This window comes from Procambarus clarkii, chromosome 29 (assembly GCF_040958095.1).
Source record: "Procambarus clarkii isolate CNS0578487 chromosome 29, FALCON_Pclarkii_2.0, whole genome shotgun sequence".
Classification (NCBI taxonomy): domain Eukaryota; kingdom Metazoa; phylum Arthropoda; class Malacostraca; order Decapoda; family Cambaridae; genus Procambarus; species Procambarus clarkii.
The window spans coordinates 3,659,692-3,683,576 of NC_091178.1; the positions used below are offsets into that span (position 1 = coordinate 3,659,692).

General features: G+C 50.0%; 1 protein-coding gene across 1 annotated transcript; it reads right to left on the reverse strand.

The window, feature by feature from the left end:
• Window positions 1-3,658: 3,658 nt before the first annotated feature.
• Window positions 3,659-5,233, reverse strand: LOC138369560 (G surface protein, allelic form 156-like). Its single transcript, XM_069332978.1, has 2 exons — window positions 5,224-5,233; window positions 3,659-4,524 (listed from the first exon to the last, which is right to left on the reverse strand). Exons 1-2 carry the CDS (start codon window positions 5,231-5,233, stop codon window positions 3,659-3,661), a joined length of 876 nt encoding a protein of 291 aa, XP_069189079.1.
• Window positions 5,234-23,885: the final 18,652 nt, after the last annotated feature.

Here is a 23,885-nt window from a genome sequence, read left to right on the forward strand (position 1 = left end):
GGTTATACATATACCGTATAGGAACGAGTTGGGTTAGTTGTAAATAGGAGCCGCCTTCCATGGGCCCAATATAGGACTTCTGCGGTTCTCTTGTTTTGGTCCCTTTCCACTTTCCTGCATTCCCTTTCCCTTCCTCTCCCATCCCTCCCTTTCCCCTCTAGTCTCCTCCGCCCAACACATTCCCTCCTTACCTACTCCCCCACCATCCCCTTCAACCCTCATCTCTTCATTCATTCCCCTCTCCATCCACTTGAGAGATGTTATCTTGAGATGTTATCTTGAGATGATTTCGGGGCTTTAGTGTCCCCGCGGCCCAGTCCTCGACCAGGCCTCAACCTCCAGGAAGCAGCCCGTGAGAGCTGACTAACACCCAGGTACCTATTTTACTGCTAGGTAACAGGGGCATAGGGTGAAAGAAACTCTGCCTATTGTTTCTCGCCGGCGCCCGGGATCGAACCCAGGACCACAGGATCACAATTCCAGTGTGCTGTCCGCTCGGCCGACCGGCTCCCCCTAAGATGACTACACGTTTGGTGTTTCTTATTATCTCGGTGGTTAACTCATATTTCTAAGTATTGATAACATTAAGGCTAATAATGCTAACATTATTGACAATAAAACCAATGCAATTAGGAGTTGGACAGTTTTGCCTGCAACTGGAGATACTGTTGATAATTACAACATTTCCTGTCAACAAGCATCTAATAATGGTTCTAGTGATTAACGTGTCATATAAGTTTGTTGTGAGATAAGAAGGTGTTATGAGCGGGAAGATTGTGGAGACACTCGACTCCTCTAGGCGTTTATGGGCCACATTCCGTCTCCTCGAGGGCCACCTTCCGTCTCCTCGAGGGTCACCTTCCGTCTCCTCGAGGGTCACCTTCCGTCTCCTCGAGGGTCACCTTCCGTCTCCTCGAGGGTCACCTTCCGTCTCCTCGAGGGTCACCTTACGTCTCCTCGAGGGCCACCTTCCGTCTCCTCGAGGGGCCACCTTCCGTCTCCTCGAGGTTCACCTTCCGTCTCCTCGAGGGTCACCTTACGTCTCCTCGAGGGCCACCTTCCGTCTCCTCGAGGGGCCACCGTCCGTCTCCTCGAGGTTCACCTTCCGTCTCCTCGAGGGTCAACTTCCGTCTCCTCGAGGGTCACCTTTCGTCTCCTCGAGGGTCACCTTCCGTCTCCTCGAGGGTCACCTTTCGTCTCCTCGAGGGTCACCTTTCGTCTCCTCGAGAGCCACCTTACGTCTCCTCGAGGGCCACCTTCCGTCTCCTCGAGGGGCCACCTTCCGTCTCCTCGAGGTTCACCTTCCGTCTCCTCGAGGGGCCACCTTCCGTCTCGAGGGTCACCTTCCGTCTCCTCGAGGGGCCACCTTCCGTCTCCTCGAGGGTCACCTTCCGTCTCCTCGAGGGTCACCTTCCGTCTCCTCGAGGGGCCACCTTCCGTCTCCTCGAGGGGCCACCGTCCATCTCCTCGAGGGTCACCTTCCGTCTCCTCGAGGTTCACCTTCCGTCTCCTCGAGGAGCCACCTTCCGTCTCCTCGAGGGCCACCTTACGTCTCCTCGAGGGGCCACCTTACGTCTCCTCGAGGGCCACGTTCCGTCTCCTCGAGGGTCACCTTCCGTCTCCTCGAGGGCCACCGTCCGTCTCTTCGAGGGGCCACCTTCCGTCTCCTCGAGGGCTTCCTTCCGTCTCCTCGAGGACCACCTTCCGTCTCCTCGAGGGCTTCCTTCCGTCTCCTCGAGGTTTACCTTCCGTCTCCTCGAGGGGCCACCTTCCGTCTCCTCGAGGGGCCACCTTCCGTCTCCTCGAGGGGCCACCTTTTCTTCTCGAGGACCACCGTTCGTCACCTAGAAGGGTACCTCACGTCTCTCTGAGGAGCACCTTCCTTCTTGACGGCCATCTATCCTCTTGAGGGCCATCTTCCGCCTCCTGGAGGGCAACAGTTGGTCTCCCTTGAGGGAGTACAGGTAGACGAGGAAGGGTTGCATCAGGTTCTCACACATTCCCCCTTTCAAATTTATAAATTATTATAACTAAGCTAACTCCTTAACCCCATTGATCCAGTCACCATAACAACCCATGGACCCAGTTACCACAACAATCCATGGACCCAGTCACCACAACCCATGGACCCAGTTACCACGACAACCCATGGACCCAGTTACCACGACAACCCATGGACCCAGTCACCACAACCCATGGACCCAGTTACCACAACAACCCATGGATCCAGTTACCACAACAACCCATGGACCCAGTCACCACAACCCATGGACCCAGTTACCACGACAACCCATGGACCCAGTCACCACAACCCATGGACCCAGTCACCACAACAACAACCCATGGGCCCAGTCACCATAACCCATGGACCCAGTCACCACAACCCATGGACCCAGTTACCACGACAACCCATGGACCCAGTCACCATAACTCCACTAACATATCTTCGGGCTTTTTGCCAAGCCAAAACAATAGGGCCTGGGCTCATTTATCATAGACTATTCTTCTAGCGGCTATTATATACAGCTACATCTTTATTTGCCTTTTTCCCTCCCTAATTTATCATGCTCTGTTCGTGCCATCATTTATCCGATCTGTCGCTAGCATTGCTTGGCGCTGCGCTAGCCAGAGCGGGCTTGGGAGATTCTCAGTGATCCCGTGGAATCCACAGGAGGCTTCAGTTGTGGTTCGTGCTCTATAGGCTTCAACAGAGCCACTGAAATACTCAAGTAGACTCACCAAGACCAAGAAAGTCCCATAAATACTCGTGAATGCCCAAAAGTCTCAGCCTGCTTTAGGAATTCAGAGCATAAGCTCCGGAGCTTGAAGAAGGCAGATTGGGCAGTTAGTGAGGAAGGGGCCACTCCTGAAGCAGGCAGGAGTTTCCGTCTCACTGCTCCTTAACTGATCCGCTCTCAACGCCGCCTGGATAAGCCCCCCCCCCCCCCCCCGACTCTTCTCTATAGCCTTATACACCGCCTCTGGCCAAGGAAATTGTTCTCCTATCATCAATCTCCACCGCTGTATCTCCTTTATCTCTGCGTTAAGCCCGATGCTATATATAAATTGTTGTTATATCTCCCTGAACCCGTGACTTGCAGTCTTTATGGCCTCGTCCCGTCTCTCCTCCACGCCAGCCATAACACCTCACGTGCTTCCCTAACCATTATATGTATGCATTATGTATGTATAATGTATATTATATATATGCAACAACGATCACAAAAACACTGATCCAAGTATGCAAGAAACTCACATTTGTAAAATTTGAGAATGCTGAACCCGTTTTCGGCTCCATTGGCCTTCATCAGAGGAAGATATAGAGTGATTCTCACTCTTTATCTTGCTCTGGTGAAGGCGAATTGAACCGAAAACGCGTTCAGTATTCCCTAATTTTTAAAATGTCGGTTTTCTGCCTATACATAAAGTATATGTATGTATATATTATATACCCGGATAATGTTTACTTAATAGTAAAGATCACCTAATATTCAGCTGAAGACTTGCCGGAAGACACTAAACCTGGCTAAAGGTCACTTCCTGCTAAACTACATTCTTAAACATGGTATCAATACTAATTATATTTTATGTACAGAAAATACTTTGGGTATGATTACAGCATAATTTGTGTGTATAGGGATTTGTATTTTTTTTACAGCTATAATACAAGACTTCTAAGACTCCTGCTAAACCCAGTCTTAACACAGCCCCCACTAGACGTGGTCTTAACACAGCCCCCACTAGACGTGGTCTTAACACAGCCCCCACTAGACGTGGTCTTAACACAGCTCCCACTAGACGTGGTCTTAACACAGCCCCCACTAGACGTGGTCTTAACACAGCCCCCACTAGACGTGGTCTTAACACAGCCCCCACTAGACGTGGTCTTAACACAGCCCCCACTAGACGTGGTCTTAACACAGCCCCCACTAGACGTGGTCTTAACACAGCCCCCACTAGACGTGGTCTTAACACAGCCCCCACTAGACGTAGTCTTAACACAGCCCACACTAGACGTGGTCTTAACACAGCTCCCACTAGACGTGGTCTTAACACAGCCCCCACTAGACGTGGTCTTAACACAGCCCCCACTAGACGTGGTCTTAACACAGCCCCCACTAGACGTGGTCTTAACACAGCCCCCACTAGACGTAGTCTTAACACAGCCCCCACTAGACGTGGTCTTAACACAGCCCCCACTAGACGTGGTCTTAACACAGCTCCCACTAGACGTGGTCTTAACACAGCTCCCACTAGACGTGGTCTTAACACAGCTCCCACTAGACGTGGTCTTAACACAGCCCCCACTAGACGTGGTCTTAACACAGCTCCCACTAGACGTGGTCTTAACACAGCCCCCACTAGACGTGGTCTTAACACAGCTCCCACTAGACGTGGTCTTAACACAGCCCCCACTAGACGTGGTCTTAACACAGCTCCCACTAGACGTGGTCTTAACACAGCCCCCACTAGACGTGGTCTTAACACAGCCCACACTAGACGTGGTCTTAACACAGCCCCCCACTGTGGGGACACAGGTGGAAACTTAGTACCCAGATGAGCCACAGAGACGTTAGAAAGAATTTTTTCAGTGTCAGAGTAGTTAATAAATGGAATGCACTAGGAAGTGATGTGGTGGAGGCTGACTCCATACACAGTTTCAAATGTAGGTATGATAGAGCCCAGTAGGCTCAGGAATCTGTACACCAGTTGATTGACAGTTGAGAGGCGGGACCAAAGAGCCAAAGCTCAACCCCCGCAAGCACAATTAGGTGAGTACAATTAGGTGAGTACTAGACGTGGTCTTAACACAGCCCCCACTAGACGTGGTCTTAACACAGCTCCCACTAGACGTGGTCTTAACACAGCCCCCACTAGACGTGGTCTTAACACAGCCCCCACTAGACGTGGTCTTAACACAGCCCCCACTAGACGTGGTCTTAACACAGCCCCCACTAGACGTGGTCTTAACACAGCTCCCACACTAGACCTAGACGTGGTCTTAACACAGCTCCCACACTAGACCTAGACGTGGTCTTAACAATAAAAAACATCATTCATGCATAATAAAGCAAACCTCGTCTATTCCACAAGTAAATACAACTCATTTGACTCACCCACCACCTCCTTTTCCTTCTCGGATCTTCCTGTGTGTCTCCTGTTCCTTCCTTCTCTTTAACTGTTCCCTCTTCGCTCTGGGCCCTTCCTCCCTCCCTCCCTCACCGTTCTCCATGATTTACCATTTCTTAAATTTTTCTCTTATTTTATTTTTCGTTATTTTTTTCAGCAAATTGCTGTAAATCTTCACCCCTTCCTCCCCCCCCCCCCTCTTTAATAATTACATTTTAATAAATGTAATATAATGTAATAAATGTAAATAAATAATAATTATAAAATTAATAAATACATTCTGTTTATTCCAGTAAGGTTAAATAGAGGGTGTGCTGGTGGCTCTGATGTGCTGTGTGTCGATGCGCTCATTTCCATCTGTCTTTTCTAATGAACTTAATGTCCTTCTTCGGTAATGACCTGGTTACAGCCACCTCCCTGGCGGCGGCCTCCACACTAAGCACCCCTTCTCTCTCCACTTAGCTTAGCTCCCTCCCATCTTTTCCCCGCTACTTACACTTTGTCGTCTTATTAAGCTCTCTCTCATCAGCGGACTAGCCTGGGGAGAAGTGTCACTTTACACACTCGGAGGTGTGGAGGTGTCACTACCTGCTTGGTGGGGTTCTGGGAGTTCTTCTACTCCCCAATGCCCAGCCCGAGGCCAGGCTTGACTTTGGAGAGTTTGGTACCAGGCTGTTGCTTGGAGAGGCCCGCAGGCCCACATATCCATCACAGGCCGCTTGGTCCGGCACTTAACACACTCGGAGGTGTGGAAGTGCCACTCAACGACCTCTTAAGTGCCTCGAGAGACGTGCACATCTCCCATTAAGAGTCTTCTACTTTCCGCCTCTATCATACACTTTTTGTTTTACAATTCTTTTACTCGCGTATAAACGTCGGACACGGCGCTAAAATTCCTGGAAGTAGCTATTTACCTCGCTCCTCAGAGCCCCATGAAGAGTCAATAATATTTCAGCCTTTGGCCTTGAGTGGGCGCTGATGACCTAAGTGGCTGTGGGCCAGCGATGCTCGGAGAACAAACACGTGGAGAATGAGCCAAGACACGGAGGAAGAGCTAGAGCCGTCGAGAGGAGATCTAGAGGTCTCGGAAGAGCCCAGATTCCGTGAGTGGTTAGTTATGGTGTCTTAGGTTTCAAACGCTGTCAAATAAGGAAGTCTCAATCATCGGGCTTAAGAACTCAAGATTGAGGTATTGTTGACGTGCGCCTACATAGAGAAGGGAGTGTGTTAAGAGTGTTTTATTGAGAGAGAGAGAGAGAGAGAGAGAGAGAGAGAGAGAGAGAGAGAGAGAGAGAGAGAGGTTCAGGGAAGCTGGAAGTTCTAGATCCTTGCTCACAAAGCCAAGCACGCAACACAAGAAAATTTACACAGGACTCAGTTGTGTAGTATTACTCTTGGCAGTGACTTCCCCCTCGGGTTCTCGCTTCCGAGGCAGGAACACTCACAGTATAAAGTGCAAGAAGCTAAAATCTTGGTTAAAGGTACAGTGAGAGAGAGAGAGAGTGAGTGAGAGAGAGAGAGAGAGAGAGAGAGAGAGAGAGAGAGAGAGAGAGAGAGAGAGAGAGAGAGAGAGAGAGAGAGAGAGAGAGAGTGAGTGAGTTTAAAGGCCTATAATTTGTGCGCATAAGAAAAGTAGACTCGAGCAAGCCGAACGAGAGGAAAAGAAAAATGAGAAGGTGAATTTAAAGAGACAAATGGAAGGAGATAAAGCAAGAGAAAGGGTGATGAAAGGGCCTTAATTGGACCGCCAGATGGGGTAAGATCGCAGATGCATCGACGGAATGATAAGACGCCCACCAAAAAGAACTCTAAAGAGGTTTCCCACCTTCCGAAGAGACGTGTGAAGACTGTCTTAAGCGTCTTGAGGAAGCGAGGGATAGGTAGGAGAGAGGATGGGGGAGGGGGGGGGATAGGAAAGCTGGCGGGCGGCCTGCTTGACTGATGACTGCTTGTCTGGCGAGCTGGCTGACTTCTTGACGGACTGGTGTCTGGTAAGCTGGCTGACTTCTTGACGGACTGGTGTCTGGTGAGCTGGCTGACTTCTTGACGGACTGGTGTCTGGTGAGCTGGCTGACTTCTTGACGGACTGGTGTCTGGTGAGCTGGCTGACTTCTTGACGGACTGGTGTCTGGCGAGCTGGCTGACTTCTTGACGGACTGGTGTCTGGCGAGCTGGCTGACTTCTTGACGGACTGGTGTCTGGCGAGCTGGCTGACTTCTTGACGGACTGGTGTCTGGCGAGCTGGCTGACTTCTTGACGGACTGGTGTCTGGTAAGCTGGCTGACTTCTTGACGGACTGGTGTCTGGTAAGCTGGCTGACTTCTTGACGGACTGGTGTCTGGTAAGCTGGCTGACTTCTTGACGGACTGGTGTCTGGTAAGCTGGCTGACTTCTTGACGGACTGGTGTCTGGTAAGCTGGCTGACTTCTTGACGGACTGGTGTCTGGTGAGCTGGCTGCCTCTGTGGTTATCTCCGTTATCTTGAGATGATTTCGGGGCTTTAGTGTCCCCGCGGCCCGGTCCTCGACCAGGCCTCCACCCCCAGGAAGCAGCCCGTGACAGCTGACTAACACCCAGGTACCTATTTTACTGCTAGGTAACAGGGGCATAGGGTGAAAGAAACACTACCCATTGTTTCTCGCCGGCGCCTGCGATCGAACCCAGGACCACAGGATCACAAGTCCAGCGTGCTGTCCGCTCGGCTCTGTCAATCAACTGTTACTAACTACTAACTATTCCCCCCCCCCCCCCATCCTCCCAGGAAGCAGCTCCGTAACAGCTGTCAAACTCCCAGGTACCTATTTACTGCTAGGTAACAGGGGCAACAGGGTGAAATAAACTTTGCCCATTTGTTTCTGCCTGGTCCAGGAATCGAATCCGGGCCACAGAATTACGAGTCCTGCGCGCTGTCCACTCAGCTACCAGACACCCATGTGACACCCTAGCTGTGACCACAAGGTGTCACATGGTTCAAGTGAGTGAAATTGTATTACTTAAGTTATACTTAAGTTATTGTGGATAACATCTTACGACCCATACATGATAGTGAGTAACTTACGACTCATACATGATGGTGAGTAACTTACGACTCATACATGATGGTGAGTAACTTACGACCCATCCATGATGGTGGGTAACTTACGACCCATCTACGATGGTGAGTAACTTACGACCCATCCATGATGGTGGGTAACTTACGACCCATCCATGATGGTGGGTAACTTACGACCCATCTACGATGGTGAGTAACTTACGACCCATCTACGATGGTGAGTAACTTACGACCCATCCATGATGGTGGGTAACTTACGACCCATACATGATGGTAAGTAACTTACGACTCATACATGATGGTGGTTAACTTATGACCCATCCATGATAGTGGGTAACTTACGACCCATCCATGATGGTGGGTAACTTACGACCCATCCATGATAGTGGGTAACTTACGACCCATCCATGATAGTGGGTAACTTACGACCCATCCATGATGGTGGGTAACTTACGACCCATCCATGATGGTGGGTAACTTACGACCCATCCATGATAGTGGGTAACTTACGACCCATCCATGATAGTGGGTAACTTACGACCCATCCATGATGGTGGGTAACTTACGACCCATCCATGATAGTGGGCAACTTACGACCCATCCATGATAGTGGGTAACTTACGACCCATCCATGATGGTGGTTAACTTACGACCCATCCATGATGGTGGGTAACTTACGACCCATCCATGATGGTGGGTAACTTACGACCCATCCATGATGGTGGTTAACTTACGACCCCATCAAACAAAAGACAAGCATATCGAAGAGAAGAATCCGTATTCCAGGATGCATTATGAGAAAAGAATTTCAAGAGAATCCTTTCCTCGTCTTCGTGTATACTAGGAGAAAAAGAGTGTGATACAGTGAGCTTTGATGTCTTGCAAAAGAAAAATAATACCCGTAGTTGAGCGGGGCGATGGAGACGTATGAGGCCGTTGACTTACTGATTCTCAGTAAGTTATCTCACAAGATAACCACAAGGAGAACAGTTAAGTTACTTACCTAATAGTGACGATGGGACAGGTGGGGTCTAGCTCTGCATGTCTGGTGCGTTTTATTTTGAGGTTTTCTGGCGTTCGAATCCCTTGTAGTCAGCCCGTTCTCACGATTTGCCAACTCTGTAAAGAATGGATTTTGCCTAACCTGAAGCGAACGAACGAACGCAACTAACCTAAGCTATTGAGTCCGATGCATAGAAAACGCCAGCATTGTGATGAGGATCATAATGCTGGCCACATAACAAGACCACAGGACTTGTGATCCTGTGGTCCCGGGTTCGATCCCGGGCGCCGGAGAGAAACAATGGGCAGAGATTCTTTCACCCTATGTTCCTGTTACCTAGCAGTAAAATAGGTACATGGGTGTTAGTCAGCTGTCACGGGCTGCTTCCTGGGGGTGGAGGCCTGGTCGAGGACCGGGCCGCGGGGACACTAAAGCCCCGAAATCATCTCAAGATAACCTCAAGAAGGATGACACGCGGAGAGTCTCAGTGAGGTATCTCACTAAGACTCACAACTCGCCTCACACCCGAGGACACCGTAGCACCTCACCTGAGGTGTGAGGTGCGATGTTCACCCTAAGTATATAAATAGTCAGAGAAACCACATTAACGTATTATATCAATGAGAAAATCCGTAGGAGCTGTGATAAGGGTTCCAACCTGTGTGTATGTATGCTGGGTTTTCCCAGATGCACACACAGGTTGTCTCCATGTCTCCATGTCTCCACGACATGTCTCCATGTAGGTGGAGACATGTCGTGGTCTCACTTTAAGACAATGAGACCACGACATGGTAAATGGATTGCAACTTGGGGTTCTACTGAACCCACGAGGGTTCCTGAGGCTACCACTGAAGCCGAACCTGGAAAAGTGGCCAGTAATAAGAGAGCACTTGAAAAAAAATCAAGTTTCTTTATTAGTATTCTGGATGGTTGATTCTTTTCAAACAGAAAGTTATCATTCGTTTGTGAATTATTACATCAAGTTCAGGTGTAGACAACAGGCCAAGTTGACTGTAATGAGTGCTTAGAGATCAACTGTCTACTGCTCTTGTAAGGTCAACAGTTGTTGTTGAAAGGTCAACAGTTGTTGTTGAAAGGTCAACAATTGTTGTTGAAAGGTCAACAATTGTTGTTGAAAGGTCAACAATTGTTGTTGAAAGGTCAACAATTGTTGTTGAAAGGTCACCAATTGTTGTTGAAAGGTCACCAATTGTTGTTGAAAGGTCAACAATTGTTGTTGAAAGGTCAACAATTGTTATTGAAACGTCAACAATTGTTGTTAAAAGGTCAACAATTGTTGTTGAAAGGTCAACAATTGTTATTGAAACGTCAACAATTGTTGTTAAAAGGTCAACAATTGTTGTTAAAAGGTCAACAGTTGTTGTTAAAAGGTCAACAGGTGCTGTTATAAGGCAGTAGTGCTGTTGTAAGACAGGTGCTGTCGGCGGGGCAGCAGGTGCTGTCGGCGGGGCAGCAGGTGCTGTCGGCGGGGCAGCAGGTGCTGTCGGCGGGGCAGCAGGTGCTGTCGGCGGGGCAGCAGGTGCTGTCGGCGGGGCAGCAGGGGCTGTCGGCGGGGCAGCAGGTGCTGTCGGCGGGGCAGCAGGTGCTGTCGGCGGGGCAGCAGGTGCTGTCGGCGGGGCAGCAGATGCTGTCGGCGGGGCAGCAGGTGCTGTCGGCGGGGCAGCAGGTGCTGTCGGCGGGGCAGCAGGTGCTGTCGGCGGGGCAGCAGGTGCTGTCATTATGGCGTATACAGAAGTGGGAAATAAAGCATAAAAAAGATCACCTTTTAAAAGAAGTCACAAATATTAACTTCAGAACGAGGGGAAGAGAGAGAGAGGAGATAGGGAAAGGAGGAGGAGGAGGAGAGGCATCACTGAAGCCTTGTCATCCAAGATAGTACAGATGGAAGGGAAAGGGAGGGGTGGAGAAGAAAGATAGGGAGAGGGCGTATAGTGTGATAAACCTTTGCCGCAGCCAGATTGAGGGAGAGGTGTGAAGTTGAAGGGGGAAGATGCCCTGGAAAGGCCGGATGGAAAGGGAAGAGGGGCGGTGAGGCCCTGGAAAGGTCTGATAGGTCGGGGGGGGGGGGGAAGTGTGAGAAATCTGAGCTGGTGCGTGACGCTTTGGCTGAGGTCTTTCTTATTACAGGTCACGTCGTGGACATTATGAAGCTCCGTTTGGGCCTGGGGCGGCGTGCCCCCTCTCTTTCCCCTCATCCGCGCCCCCCCTTCATCCCCAGCCCCCTTCATCCCCAGCCCCCTTCATCCCCAGCCCCCTTCATCCCTGCCCCCTTCATCTCCTACCCTGTCTCCTCGTCCATATTTGTCTCTCAATCTATTTTCTTCGATCCTCTTGTTCTGTTCCAAGTCGACCTCTTCCTCCCTTCTACATGCTGGCATTTTTTCTCTTGTGTTATTCCACTTCATCCCTTCCCCCTCTCTCTCTCTCTCTCTCATCCTCTCCTTTCTCTTTATCATTATCTTCGTTCTCCTCCCCTTTCTCCTTTTTTTCTTCTCCTCCTCCTCCTTCTCCTCGTTGTCGTCTTTCTTCTGTTCTCCCTGCTCCTGTTACCTAGGTCCTCCTACGTTTTATCCACATCTTGTTCCAAAACTTCTTGTTCTGCCTCTCTTTTTTCTTCCTTCTCTGTGTCATCTTATTCCTCATTCGCTTCTGCCTCCTTTTACTTCTCTTGTACCTCCTCCTTATCCTCAACTTTTCTCTTTTGTTTTGTCTCCTCCTGTTCGGCCTCTTCTTCCTTTCTCCTCATTCACTCTCCTGTTGCTGCTCCCTCCATCTCCCCCCTGGCCAGCGGTCCTCACCTCACCGCCTCGCCTCCGCCCAGACACTCGCTACTCGCCTTAACAATAACCAATACTTCACATTTGGCCAAAGAATTTTTTTTTTAGATGCGATAGGGAGTAGGAGGACCTTTTTTTTTTCCCCCGGCCAGAGGGCTGGATACCTACTGGGGCGGGGAGCGATATGGCGGCCATACTGGGTTGTCTGCCCTCGCTTCCCTAGTCTTGATATTTGTGGGGAGGGGAGGTTGGGGGAGTGGGGGTGGAGGCAGAGCTGTTTCGGATGGAGGTGGAAAAGAAATATATACGGAGGAAGAAATTGATGGAGGAAAGAGCACCTGGAAGGGGGGCACTCTTAGAATGGAATGTGGAAATGTTGCATTGGAATAATAGCCTTAAAGTGGCAAGTTTTGGGACTCACAATAATGTGGATGGGGAATTATGTGGTTACATAAGGTTAAGAGGAGTGAGGGTGATTATTATTGAGCTGCGGAATCTTGTGATTTTCCTGCCAGAAAGCCTTCCTGGGGGTTAAGACACCTTGAACCAAGACGAAGTGAACAAAATAATTGCAGTGAACAGTTGATGGTAGATGGACGGTTCTTAAGAACAAGCGGTTAATCCTGCAAGTACTTGTAGGTGGAGACATGTAGGTGAACCTACCTACCTTTGAGGTGATTCCGAGGACCCCAGTTTCTGACAGTTGCTCTTGGTCTGGTCAACCAGACTGTTTATGACGCTCGTAGGGAGGAGGTGGGGGGGGGGGGGGAGGACAAACATGGACTCAAATCTTTAAAGGACGTCACGACGACATTATCAGCTTCAGTTCCCTCGGAAGAATTCTCATATTTTCACCTGGCCTTCTTTTCTTTAATGTCAAGACAATGTTATATGTAATCTATCAATCTATTGTGGTAACCTTTCATTCTTTCTCTTTTAGGTTCGTGAACGGGGTTTGGTCACCGAGATCCTGGTGTGATTTTTTTATAGGATTATGAACACAGGTGAGTATAGGAGTCGTGTATAGGAGAACACGCCTTAAGACTCCTGTCTGCAGGTGAGAGCTTTCCCTTCCCGTTGCTCATGGTAAGCCTTACTATACTTATTTGCCTAGGAATCACTACCCACCAATCGGTTTTGTAACCATGAACCCAATTACTACTGGGTGAACAGGAGCGAATACTTGGGGATTCCTCAGATCCCTTAAAGATGTCATTAGACGAGAACGTCTAGATGAATTTAATGAAAGCAGAGCAGTGCAAACTGGAATTAGCAGGTCCACCGTTCATCACAATGAAATGTGTCAAACATGTGTATGAGGCAAGTAACAAAATCAGCAGAGCAACAGACGTTATCTTGAGGTTATCTTGAGATGATTTCGGGGCTTTAGTGTCCCCGCGGCCCGGTCCTCGACCAGGCCTCCACCCCCAGGAAGCAGCCCGTGACAGCTGACTAACACCCAGGTACCTATTTACTGCTAGGTAACAGGGGCATTCAGGATGAAAGAAACTTTTGCCCATTTGTTTCTGCCTCGTGGGGGAATCGAACCCGCGCCACAGAATTACGAATCCTGCGCGCTATCCACCAGGCTACGAGGCCCCCAACGTTTTGACAACAACGCCCCGACAACGCTGTGACGTTGTCACAGCTCCAATAAGACTTCGCTACAGGTATCTCTGGCAGCTCGGCTTGCATAGGGATCTAGATGAAGTAAAGTGTAAAGTGTGAGGACAAAGACAGGGACACACACTTGTGCATTATATCTTGGACTGTAGTAAAATTGAGCCATTTAGAGATAAATCTAAGCTCACGCTGTGTGAAATGGCAAACCATCTTATTACTAAGGGTTAAATATCTGAAATCCTTGCACTGTATCCATATTTCGCTTCCAGTAGATAAACGACATATGAGATTCAGAAACAAGTAGTGTATTGTGAAGACTAATAATAACAAACAGCAGCTTCCCAATGACTCTGTAATATCTCTATTGCTCAAACAATTATGTATTAGTGAAAAGATATATCATTAATGTATAATTAACCGTAAATACCTAGCTATTGAAATGGAACATTGTCGGTAACTAGCTGACATTACAATTATAAGGTGTGTACAGGATAGATATAATTGTTAATGTTATAATCTCCATTGAGGTCTGATAAAGACCTTTTGTGCCCTCTGTGATCCTTTTTGCGCTACCGCTCACAGGATGAGTATGGGGTGCACAATAAGCTATCCGTCTCCCGCGGCAACAACCAGTCAGTCTCCCCCAGGTTAACACGGACCAGTGTCTGTCTGTGTTAATTGTGCGTGTGAGAAAGTGTGTGTGTCTTATCTCACTCACTCACTCACTCACTCACTCACTCACTCACTCACTCACTCACTCACTCACTCACTCACTCACTCCTCACGTTGAGCTGCGGCGCCGTGGACGTGATGTGAATCATTTCTTCACTGAACTTTCCTCTCCCCCGGCCTGCCCCCTCTCCTCCCCACCTCCACGAATGCCTGTGCGATAACTTGGGTAGATAAAAGTGTTCCGGCTGAGTGAAGTACACACACATGTGTACCCTACACGCACTGGGACTATCCCTCACACTAGGTTCTGGGACTATCCCTCACACTAGGTCCTGGGACTATCCCTCACACTGAAATGACTTCCATTTGATGACGTGTTCTTCCCCTGATATCACCTCAGTCTTCACCTGCTGAGGACTGAAGTGATATCAGTTCCCATTTCCCAGGCCCTCGGTTCCCATTTCGTGATATCAAGTGGATTGATATAAGACTCTGTAAGCCTAACATGCCATAGGCTTCACAGGTCTGTGAAGCCTCTTGTGTGTACTCACCTAATTGTGCTTGCGGGGGTTGAGCTTTGTCTCTTTGGTCCCGCCTCTCAACTGTCAATCAACTGGTGTACAGATTCCTGAGCCTACTGGGCTCTATCATATCTACATTTGAAACTGTGTATGTTCCTTAAAGTTAACGCTCAGAATGTACAAGTCGTCTCCAAAATGGCTGTACTGTGATGTGAAGTGGTAAGAAGAACTATAATATTTTAGAAGTTTATAGTTCTTGATATCACTATAGGAGTGATATCAAGAATTATAATATTTTTGAAAATGTAATTATGTGGAGAAAGAGCTGAGCATGATGACTATAGCACACATGAGAGGAATAGGATAGGGATAAGAGGAAAGGATAGGGATTACTGGAGGGAGTGAAGGAATAGTGCCCCAGCCACTGTGAGTAAAATACTATTCTTCGTTGTTCTTGAATAAAAACTTGATGAATTGGTATGAAGTAGAACACGAGAGAACACTAGGAACAGACTGACACTCCGGCCCGTTCTCTCGACTTGACACTCCGTCAAAAACAGCAACTGTATTACCTGGGACTTCCTGGGTTCTGTAACAACGTACTGGAGTGACCGATATGGAAGAAAATGCAAGATTGAACCAGTGAAGAGCAGAGGTGCCATAGGCACAATCAGAGAACACTGTATGAACATCAGAGGTCCGCGGTTGTTCAACATCCTCCCAGTGAGCATAAGAAATATTGCCGGAACAACCGTGGACATCTTCAAGAGAAAACTGGACTGTTTTCTAAGAGAAGTTCCGGACCAACCGGGCTGTGGTGGGTATGTGGGCCTGTGGGCCGCTCCAAGCAACAGCCTGGTGGACCAAACTCTCACAAGTGAAGCCTGGCCTCGGGCCGGGCTTGAGGAGTAGAAGAACTCCCAGAACCCCATCAACCAGGTATCAACCAGGTATCAACCAGGTACCAGGTACCTAACCAGATAAATATAAACTCGCCTAACCAATCTAGATCGATGAATAGAAAACGTCAATTTTACGGTGCTTTAATTGTTACTAATTCATCGCATTTTTAACGAATTGATCGATACCATAATAAGTGGTCTCATTCAGTGAGGGGACATGGTTGTGTCGTCAACCACGGCTGCTCAGGGCAAGGAATTGGGTAGTTTACTTAAGACTGGTCGTGTCTGATAGGCAACAGTGATTAATATGGACCAGGCAGCCTTAATGAGGTCTTGGAGTGTCTAATAAGGCATTGGAATGTTTATTAAGGGATTTGAACGTTTATTACCGGTGGGAAATGCTTAATAACGCGGTGGGAATTTCCCAATAACATGGCTAAAGAGACGCTGATGTTCCACAACTCTTAATACCTTCCTCTTCACCGGAGTAATTAAATACCCACACTTGCAACAGTAGTAAAAATGTCTCCCTTCCTCTGTGTGAGTTTGGTGATTGGTGTAGTTGGTGGGGGTGGTGGGGGGGGGGTGTAGTTGGTGGGGGTGTTGGTGTAGTTGGTGGGGGTGTTGGTGGGGGTGTTGGTGTAGTTGGTGGGGGTGTTGGTGGGGGTGTTGGTGTAGTTGGTGGGGGTGTTGGTGGGGGTGTTGGTGTAGTTGGTGGGGGTGTTGGTGTAGTTGGTGGGGGTGTTGGTGGGGGTGGTAGTCACCTCCTGGCTCCTGGCCGACGACACAGCCACTTAAGGACATACCAGACAATGGTAAATAACCAACCGAAGTAGAGGTGATGATACCATCTGAGGTGACGCCCTCGCCACGCCTACCTTGGCAGGTCATAACGGATGGGTCCTGGGTGACCTGGGCTGGGGGCGGCCTGGGTGACCCGGGCTAGGGGCGTCCTGGGTGTTAAGACAACCAATCGCAACTCATTTCACTTCCTTATAAAATAAATTAAACTAAACATTTCTGATACAAAATAAGAATCACACTGACACATTTTTCCTGCGTAAACGAGACGGATTTCCTGCGTTAATTGGTGTGAATTGTGTTGCCTGGAGACCACTGTACTTGGAGGCAACCCAAGCACCCAAGTTGCCCAACTTGGGTACTTGGTTTACCCAACCAAGTTGCCCAAGTTGCCATCAAAAAATAAGGAAACTGTTTTTTTTTTTTTTTTGGGGGGGGGGGGGGGTTTGGACAGTTATACTCACTTCCCTTCAAGTTAAGTAGTGTATACAGCACCATGTTTGTGCGGATGGTAAGATATTTGCTAGGCTTGGCTCGTTCAAGCGGCGGCCACACACAAAGATGCCTTCACTAACTAAAATTTTCTGTGTATTTCAAATGTTTTATTTTTTTATAACATATAAATTAATATTATTATGTATTATTAATTTACGAATCGGTAGGTAGAGACTAGGTTGTTTTATAGAGATTCGAACACAGGAAGAGTGTTCGAAATTTTTTCGAACGTAGTAGGTCGTGAGTGATGTGTAAGGGGTCTTGCACTCGTCAAGAGTGAGAGGGGGTGGGTGGTGGCTGCTGGATTAACGACCGTTTGGGCAGTGTTTGAGGATTACCTGACTAAATCTGTACTTGACAAAAACTAACAAGTGCAAAAACGAGAAGGCAAGATGCGGGGGTGCGCGATACTCCTGTTGCTTGTATATGTTGCTGCTTGTTGGTCATGATGAAGACCCATGAGTCAGCACAAGGTGGTGACGACCCGGGGGGCGTGGCGACAGGTACTCACTACCCATGAGTCAGCACAAGGTGGTGACGACCCGGGGGGCGTGGCGACAGGTACTCACTACCCATGAGTCAGCACAAGGTGGTGACGACCCGGGGGGCGTGGCGACAGGTACTCACTACCCATGAGTCAGCACAAGGTGGTGACGACCCGGGGGGCGTGGCGACAGGTACTCACTACCCATGAGTCAGCACAAGGTGGTGAGGACCCGGGGGGCGTGGCGACAGGTACTCACTACCCATGAGTCAGCACAAGGTGGTGAGGACCCGGGGGGCGTGGCGACAGGTACTCACTACCCATGAGTCAGCACAAGGTGGTGAGGACCCAGGGGGGCGTGGCGACAGGTACTCACTACCCATGAGTCAGCTGGCGGTGGGTGAGGACCCAGGGGGGCGTGGCGACAGGTACTCACTACCCATGAGTCAGCTGGCGGTGGGTGAGGACCCAGGAAGGCGTGGCGACAGGTACTCACTACCCATGAGTCAGCTGGCGGTGGGTGAGGACCCAGGGGGGCGTGGCGACAGGTACTCACTACCCATGAGTCAGCTGGCGGTGGGTGAGGACCCAGGGGGGCGTGGCGACAGGTACTCATCTACCCATGAGGCAGTTGGCGGTGGGTGAGGACCCAGGGGGGCGTGGCAACAGGTACTCACTCCCCATGAGTCAGCTGGCGGTGGGTGAGGACCCAGGGGGGGGGGGTGGCGACAGGTACTCACTACCCATGAGTCAGCTGGCGGTGGGTGAGGACCCAGGAAGGCGTGGCGACAGGTACTCACTACCCATGAGTCAGCTGGCGGTGGGTGAGGACCCAGGGGGGCGTGGCGACAGGTACCGACGTCTCCCCCTCAGTCAATCGATGGTCTAAGATAGACCTCTAGGAACAGAGGAATAACAGGGACAAGAAACATGGGGGCGGAAGTCAGACGACATCTTTAACTAGTCAACTTGCCGACGTTGTCATCTTTATTACCCAGAAGGCCCCTTTTTTTTTTCTTCCCCCGCCAGCACCTTTGGATTCACCTTTGGTTATTTTTGTTGCTCTGGCAGAATTTATGGCAATTTTTTGGTCAATATTCCTCCCTTTCTCACGTGGCATTTCCGTTTTCTTTTGAGAAATAATTACGTCTGTGTTTTTTGCCAGAGGTCCGGATATACTGGTATATGGGGAGAGTATATTTGGCCAGAGGGAATGGCAGTATACCTCAGTGTTCACTGGGTGATGCCTTCTGTTCTGTCCCCGCGGCCCGGTCGTCGACCAGGCTTCATCGTTGCTGGACTGGTCAACCAGGCGTGGCTGCTCGCAGCCTGACGCATGAATCACAGCCTGGTTGATCAGGTATCCTTTGGAGGTGTTTGTCAAGTTCTCTCTTGAACACTGTGAGGGGTCGGCCAATTATGCCCCTTATGTGTAGTGGAAGCGTTTCGAATATACAAGTAGTATCAAATAGATTTGAAATATAGTGTACAAATCCACAAGGGCCGTGACGAGGATTCGAACCTGCGTCCGGGAGCATCCCAGACACTGCCTTAATCGACTGAGCTACGAATACTCGTCACGGCCCTTGTGGATTCGTTCATTTGATGCATCACGTTAGTGTGATCTGTGTGTGTGTTGAAATATAGTGTCTTCAGCAAGCTGGATACTCACAAAGATACTCATACTCACAGAGTGCTGCTTTAATTCAGATTGATTGATATTCTACCCACAGACGTCCGTCTTACTTAAGGAAGATTAATATTTTACTCACAGAAGACTCTCTTAATTAAGATTGATATTCTACTCACAGAGTTCTGCCTTAATTAACATGGCTTGGTGGAGAACATTCAATCTCCCAAACTATTTAAATTAATGGTTGTTGTATCACGCTACAGATGATGTCACAGGTGACGGTGGACAGTGGACGGGCAAGCAACCCGTCTTCCACGGCTTCAAAACTGACGTGTTAATTGCAGCCTACGCCCTATCATCCCTAATTATTCAAAACCCTCTGAAGACATAATTATAGCATGGTAAAGCCAGGTGCAAAGATAAAGAAGTTACTAATTCTGGAATCCGAGTCTGTTCCATCCAGGGGGAGTCCATCTCATCGGGAAAAACGTCCTGTTAAGTTCAATAGAACTCTTGTTGGTTGTGTTGGTTTTAAGCTCATCGTGGCTTAGTTGGTAATGTGCGCGTCTGGGGTGACCCGGGCCGCGAGTTGAATCCTATCTTACTGCTCCAAAATATTTTGTCATAGAGAATTTTGGCTATGGTGCACTCACGGTGTACTACATCGGATGTTAACTTTCGATGAATGTACAAACTACACAACACTTTCTCTCGTAGGATTATATTATACGAGTCTCTTTGTAGTCGGTGATTACTCTGCTCCAGCATCGTCAGGAAGCTGGATGGTGAATGGTATGGCGTCCATTCACCACCCCATTACTCCGTCTGGTGATCTGCCTGGCGGCCTCAACACCAGCAACTCTTAACTGCCATGTTAGACCTGAGATCAAGGGCAAGCTCCTCTAGCTTGTTCACTAATTATCACACTACCGTCCAAGAACAGCCACCAGGTCTATGGGACTTACAATAACATCAGCCGACTCCTACAGACTATGGCTGTCTTTTCTATGGCTGTAACGTCTTTTCCTACAGACTCCCACAGACTATGGCTGTCTTTTCTATGGCTGTAACGTCTTTTCCTACAGACTCCCACAGACTATGGCTGTCTTTTCTATGGCTGTAACGTCTTTTCCTACAGACTCCCACAGACTATGGCTGTCTTTTCTATGGCTGTAACGTCTTTTCCTACAGACTCCCACAGACTATGGCTGTCTTTTCTATGGCTGTAACGTCTTTTCCTACAGACTCCCACAGACTATGGCTGTCTTTTCTATGGCTGTAACGTCTTTTCCTACAGACTCCCACAGACTATGGCTGTCTTTTCTATGGCTGTAACGTCTGTTCATTTGTGGCTGGCAAGTCACTGGTAAACATAACTTCTAAATCTATATCTACATTGTAATGATGACTTTCTCTTATGTAAACAGTGTATTGTAGTTTTGTGTAAACTACCTCAATTATACATGTACACTCATTTATGAATAAAGTTGTTTGAATTTGATATAATCTGTGAAAGTTTCTCGTTGTGCTGAGAGGCGGTGGGGGGGGGGGCAGGACAAGAGAGGCGGTGGAGGGGGGCAGGACAAGAGAGGCGGTGGGGGGGGGGGACAGGACAAGAGAGGCGGTGGTGGTGGGCAGGACAAGAGAGGCGGTGGTGGGGGGCAGGACAAGAGAGGCGGTGGTGGGAGGCAGGACAAGAGAGGCGGTGGTGGGGGGCAGGACAAGAGAGGCGGTGGGGGGGGGCAGGACAAGAGAGGCGGTGGTGGGGGGCAGGACAAGAGAGGCGGTGGTGGGGGCAGGACAAGAGAGGCGGTGGAGGGGGGCAGGACAAGAGAGGCGGTGGGGGTTGGCAGGACAAGAGAGGCGGTGGGGGGGGCAGGACAAGAGAGGCGGTGGGGGGGGGCAGGACAAGAGAGGCGGTGGGGGGGGGCAGGACAAGAGAGGCGGTGGAGGGGGGCAGGACAAGAGAGGCGGTGGGGGGGCAGGACAAGAGAGGCGGTGGGGGGGGCAGGACAAGAGAGGCGGTGGGGGGGGGCAGGACAAGAGAGGCGGTGGAGGGGGGGGCAGGACAAGAGAGGCGGTGGTGGGGGGCAGGACAAGAGAGGCGGTGGTGGGGGCAGGACAAGAGAGGCGGTGGAGGGGGGCAGGACAAGAGAGGCGGTGGAGGGGGGCAGGACAAGAGAGGCGGTGGGGGGGGCAGGACAAGAGAGGCGGTGGTGGGGGGGCAGGACAAGAGAGGCGGTGGTGAGGGGCAGGACAAGAGAGGCGGTGGGGGGGGGGCAGGACAAGTGAGGCGGTGGGGGGGGGAGGACAAGAGAGGTGGTGGTGGGGGGCAGGACAAGAGAGGCGGTGGTGGGGGGCAGGACAAGAGAGGCGGTGGTGGGGGGCAGGACAAGAGAGGCGGTGGTGGGGGGCAGGACTAGAGAGGCGGTGGTGGGGGGCAGGACAAGAGAGGCGGTGGAGGGGGGGGGGCAGGACAAGAGAGGCGGTGGGGTGGGGGGGCAGGACAAGAGAGGCGGTGGGGGGGGGCAGGACAAGAGAGGCGGTGGGGGGGGGGGGCAGGACAAGTGAGGCATCAGGGGACGAGTAAAGCAAAGCACCAGATGGAACAAGAACGGCGCCCCGAGAGTCTGCATTAATATATACCGGAAACCCTGACTGCTGGAGTCCCTCACTGCTAAAGATAGACTTGTGTGTGTGTGTGTGTGTGTGTGTGTGTGTGTGTGTGTGTGTGTGTGTGTGTGTGTGTGTGTGTGTGTGTGTGTGTGTGTGTGTGCGTGCGTGTGTTGCACGGCTTGCAACTGCCAGGCACGGGCTGATGCAGTGGCATAGTTCCGGCTACCACTGTCCACCACAATACTGCCCCAGGCGTGACCTTGGTCCACTGTCCACCGTCACTTTTCACCACACTGCCCAACACCACTCTCCAATACACTATCCATCAGTATTGTCCCCACTGTCCATCACACCTCTACTGTCAGCCACCACTGTCCACCACGACTGTCCCTCCCTCAACTGTCCACCAACAGTGTCCCCCTCCACTGTCCCTCTCAACTGTCCACCACGACTGTCCCTCCCTCAACTGTCCACCAACAGGGTCCACCACCACTGTCCACCACGACTGTCCCTCCCTCAACTGTCCACCAACAGTGTCCACCACCACTGTCCCCCCTCAACTGTCCACCAACAGGGTCCATCACCACTGTCCACCACGACTGTCCCTCCCTCAACTGTCCACCAACAGTGTCCACCACCACTGTCCCCCCTCAACTGTCCACCAACAGGGTCCACCACCACTGTCCACCACGACTGTCCCTCCCTCAACTGTCCACCAACAGTGTCCACCACCACTGTCCCCCCTCAACTGTCCACCACGACTGTCCCCCCTCAACTGTCCACCAACAGTGTCCACCACCACTGTCCCTCCCTCAACTGTCCACCACCACTGTCCCCCCCCCCTCAACTGTCCACCTCACTTTGGTACTTGTGTTATGCGCCAAAACGAATTCACAGAAAACATTAATTTCGTGCAATACTTCCCAGAATTACACAAGGACGAATGGTTGTGTAGTCTCATGTTTCATGTCTGTTGTTCACTTTTTGCTTTTTATATTACAAACTATATATTATAAACTATATATTATAAACTATATATTGTAAACTATATATTATAAACTATATTTGTTTTATTCGCAAATATAACTCATCATTTCAGTCAAGATGAGTTTAATGACAAATTATTGAATGAAAAATTATTATATTGAAAATTAGTTTTGTATTAAATAATAAAATATGTAGGAGTACCACCTCTGGTGCAAGAGACCCATAGCCTCGGAGAAGAAAATAAAGAGTACTCAGAGAACACCTTGTGGATCCTCACTGAACACTTACTTAAAGAATATAGTTTTAAAAGTTGAAAGCAAGCTTCTGGCCTTCCGGTGTTCATTCCTGCGCCGTGGGTGACACTGAGATGCTTCTGATTCGTCAATACAAAAAGGCAAGAGGAACTCCAGAAGTTTGGACAGGTTGGGCAGTGTGGCAGAGGGGCGAGACGAAGGCGAGTTATGGTGTGAAGTACATTGACAATATTCTGTGTGCCTGCTGCCTGTGGTGAAGGGCAAGGGGGGGTAGTTTGTCCTCGTCTAGGGTGCTGTGTGATCCACACACACACACACACACACACACACACACACACACACACACACACACACACACACACACACACACACACACACACACACACACACACACACACACACACACACACGCACGTCTAATCCCTGGCCTGAACAATGGCCACTGTTACACACAGGAGTATGACGCCTCATCAACATCTGTGAAGGGCCGTTCACCGCCCCATCAACACCGGTCAAGACCCGTTCACCACCTCATCAACACCTGCCAAGATCCGTTCACCACCTCATCAACACCTGCCAAGACCCGTTCACCACCTCATCAACACCTGCCAAGATCCGTTCACCACCTCATCAACACCTGTCAAGACCCGTTCACCACCTCATCAACACCTGTCAAGACCCGTTCACCACCTCATCAACACCTGCCAAGACCCGTTCACCGCCTCATCAACACCTGCCAAGACCCGTTCACCACCTCATCAACACCTGCCAAGACCCGTTCACCACCTCATCAACACCTGCCAAGACCCGTTCACCACCTCATCAACACCTGCCAAGACCCGTTCACCACCTCATCAACACCTGCCAAGACCCGTTCACCGCCTCATCAACACCTGCCAAGACCCGTTCACCGC